The following is a 2,058-nucleotide window of genomic DNA, read 5'->3' as shown; positions in this document are numbered from 1 at the left end:
ACTCTAATACGAGCAATTTAATACGTCAAAACTATTATTTAGATGTCACAACAAAATTATTTTATTATATTTATAGTAAAAAATTATTTCTAATATTTAGTAATTTAATTACACTATATTAAATTTCATAAAATATGAAAAATAATGTAAATAATTAAATTCGTGTAACGCATGAGTATTATAATAATAATATTAAACCAACAAGACATAATAATAACATTATTAATAATAATAATAATAATAATAATAATAATAATAAATATTAATTGTGATGATAATGTTTATGATGATAATAATCATAATCATAGTAATAACTTTATTAGGGTGGAAATACCTCCATTTAAAAAAAACTTTATTAGGAATATCATTTTTAAGATGAAGTCAAATTTCTTTTATAGTACAATCTTATAAGGTGGAAATACCTCCATTTTTTCAAATGAGCATAACATATGACATGATTAACATTTATTTCTAGAAAAATAACTCTAGTTGTGGATTTGAAGGTGATCCTTTGCATTAGGTCCAGTGGTGCCACCGATGCTAGCCACATCAGCTCCATCTACTCGAGGGACGCCACCGTCTACTCCAGGAACTCCAGGGATGGGAAAAGGAAATCCGGGAATTTTAGGATCGGGAATGGGAAATGGAGAGGGGAGTCCAGGAGATCCTGGAGGTCCAGGTAAAGGAAATGGAAATCCTGGAATTTTAGGAAAGGGAAAGGGAAAGGGAAAGGGAAATGGAAATCCTGGGATTTTAGGAAAGGGGAAAGGAAAGGGAAGTCCAGGAGCTTCAGGAGCTCCAGTTGGAGGACAAGGAAATCCGGGAATTTTAGGGAAGGGGAAGGGGAAGGGGAAAGGGAAGGGAAATCCGGGAATTTTAGGAAACGGAAAGGGAAAGGGGAAGGGAAATCCTGGAATTTTAGGTAAGGGGAAAGGGAAGGGGAAGGTAAATCCAGGAATATTTGGTGAGGGTACTTCAGGAACTCCAGGTGAAAGTGCTTCAGCTAAGTCAATTTGCTTCTTAACATCCTCATCAACTACAAACAATGAAGCATGAATAAATCAAATGTTGTTCATCATCAAATTAACATAAAATTTTAATTAATGAATGATTATATATATATATATATTAATTTAAATTCAAGTGTTTTTGTTGGATGTCGAATATTTATGCAATCTTGTTTATACAAAGGCTAGATGAGTGTAGGATTAAGGCTAATAAGAATATGAAAAGATTAAAGGCATATCTCCATGAGAATTGAAAATAAAATGCAAACTCACTTGTTCTAGAGATTGAGGAAGGCTTAACCATGTCTCTAGCACCATGTGATGATGAGATCAAAACAACCATGGCCAAGAGGCCTATGATGAGTAGTGAGTGTTCCATAAAAACTACTTTTCAAAAGTAAAATAAAAACCAGAATCAATTAAATGTTTGATGATGAAAGATGTGAAATTTATTGGGAAGTTTTCTCTTATATATAGGAGAAAGAGCAAGATAGTGGATGAGATCACACCATGATATTGAGAATAACCTAAACAAGGCAATATTCCTTAAAAAAGAAAAAAATTGTAGTCAAAAAGTTATTTATGCTAAGAAATTGAAGTAGCATTTATTAATTATTGGGGTTAAAAAGGAATACAACAAAATTATATTAAATATTGAATGAATATGATACGATCTCCATTCTTCATAATTCATTAAGAAATACAATAATATGCATACGTCTGGAACAAAAGTTAACTTAGAAGAGTAATGTATATCTTACTTTAAATGTGTCGTTCAGGCATTTCAACTAAATAAGAAGAAAATATTTTAAAATAAATGATGATTAATGCATTAATTGTCAAATTATTAAGTAATCTGTAATTTATATATATATATATTTTTTTTTTCATTCAGAAAAATGGCACTTATCTGCTATAATGAGAGTTTCCATTTAGAAATAATTGATCTGGCTCTTTGTGAATTTAGGTTCCAAACTTTTGGTGGCATTCCCACTTCTTTGTGCGCTGTTACCAAATTTTAATATACTTTCTATCATTTGCATCATTGCGG

At 30.9% G+C, this 2,058-nt stretch overlaps 1 protein-coding gene across 1 annotated transcript; it reads right to left on the bottom strand.

Annotated features, from left to right (window-relative positions):
• Window positions 1-388: 388 nt before the first annotated feature.
• On the bottom strand, window positions 389-1,426 carry LOC130749862 (U1 small nuclear ribonucleoprotein C-like). Its single transcript, XM_057603227.1, has 2 exons — window positions 1,281-1,426; window positions 389-1,036 (listed from the first exon to the last, which is right to left on the bottom strand). The coding sequence occupies exons 1-2, from the start codon at window positions 1,384-1,386 to the stop codon at window positions 486-488; spliced, it is 657 nt and encodes a 218-aa protein (XP_057459210.1). The 5' UTR covers window positions 1,387-1,426; the 3' UTR covers window positions 389-485.
• Window positions 1,427-2,058: the final 632 nt, after the last annotated feature.

The sequence above is a fragment of the Lotus japonicus genome, chromosome 3, assembly GCF_012489685.1.
Source record: "Lotus japonicus ecotype B-129 chromosome 3, LjGifu_v1.2".
NCBI classification, from domain to species: Eukaryota; Viridiplantae; Streptophyta; class Magnoliopsida; order Fabales; family Fabaceae; genus Lotus; species Lotus japonicus.
Note: the sequence above shows the minus strand (reverse complement) of the source record. Positions and strands in the feature narration are given on the sequence as shown.

What these genes read in the sequence shown, in the direction of transcription:
- LOC130749862 (XM_057603227.1), bottom strand. Translation starts at nt 1,386, where the DNA reads ATGGAACACTCACTACTCATCATAGGCCTCTTGGCCATGGTTGTTTTG. An exon ending in TTCCTCAATCTCTAGAACAA is followed by an intron (nt 1,037 to 1,280) that starts GTGAGTTTGCAT and finishes CATTGTTTGTAG; the next exon opens with TTGATGAGGATGTTAAGAAG.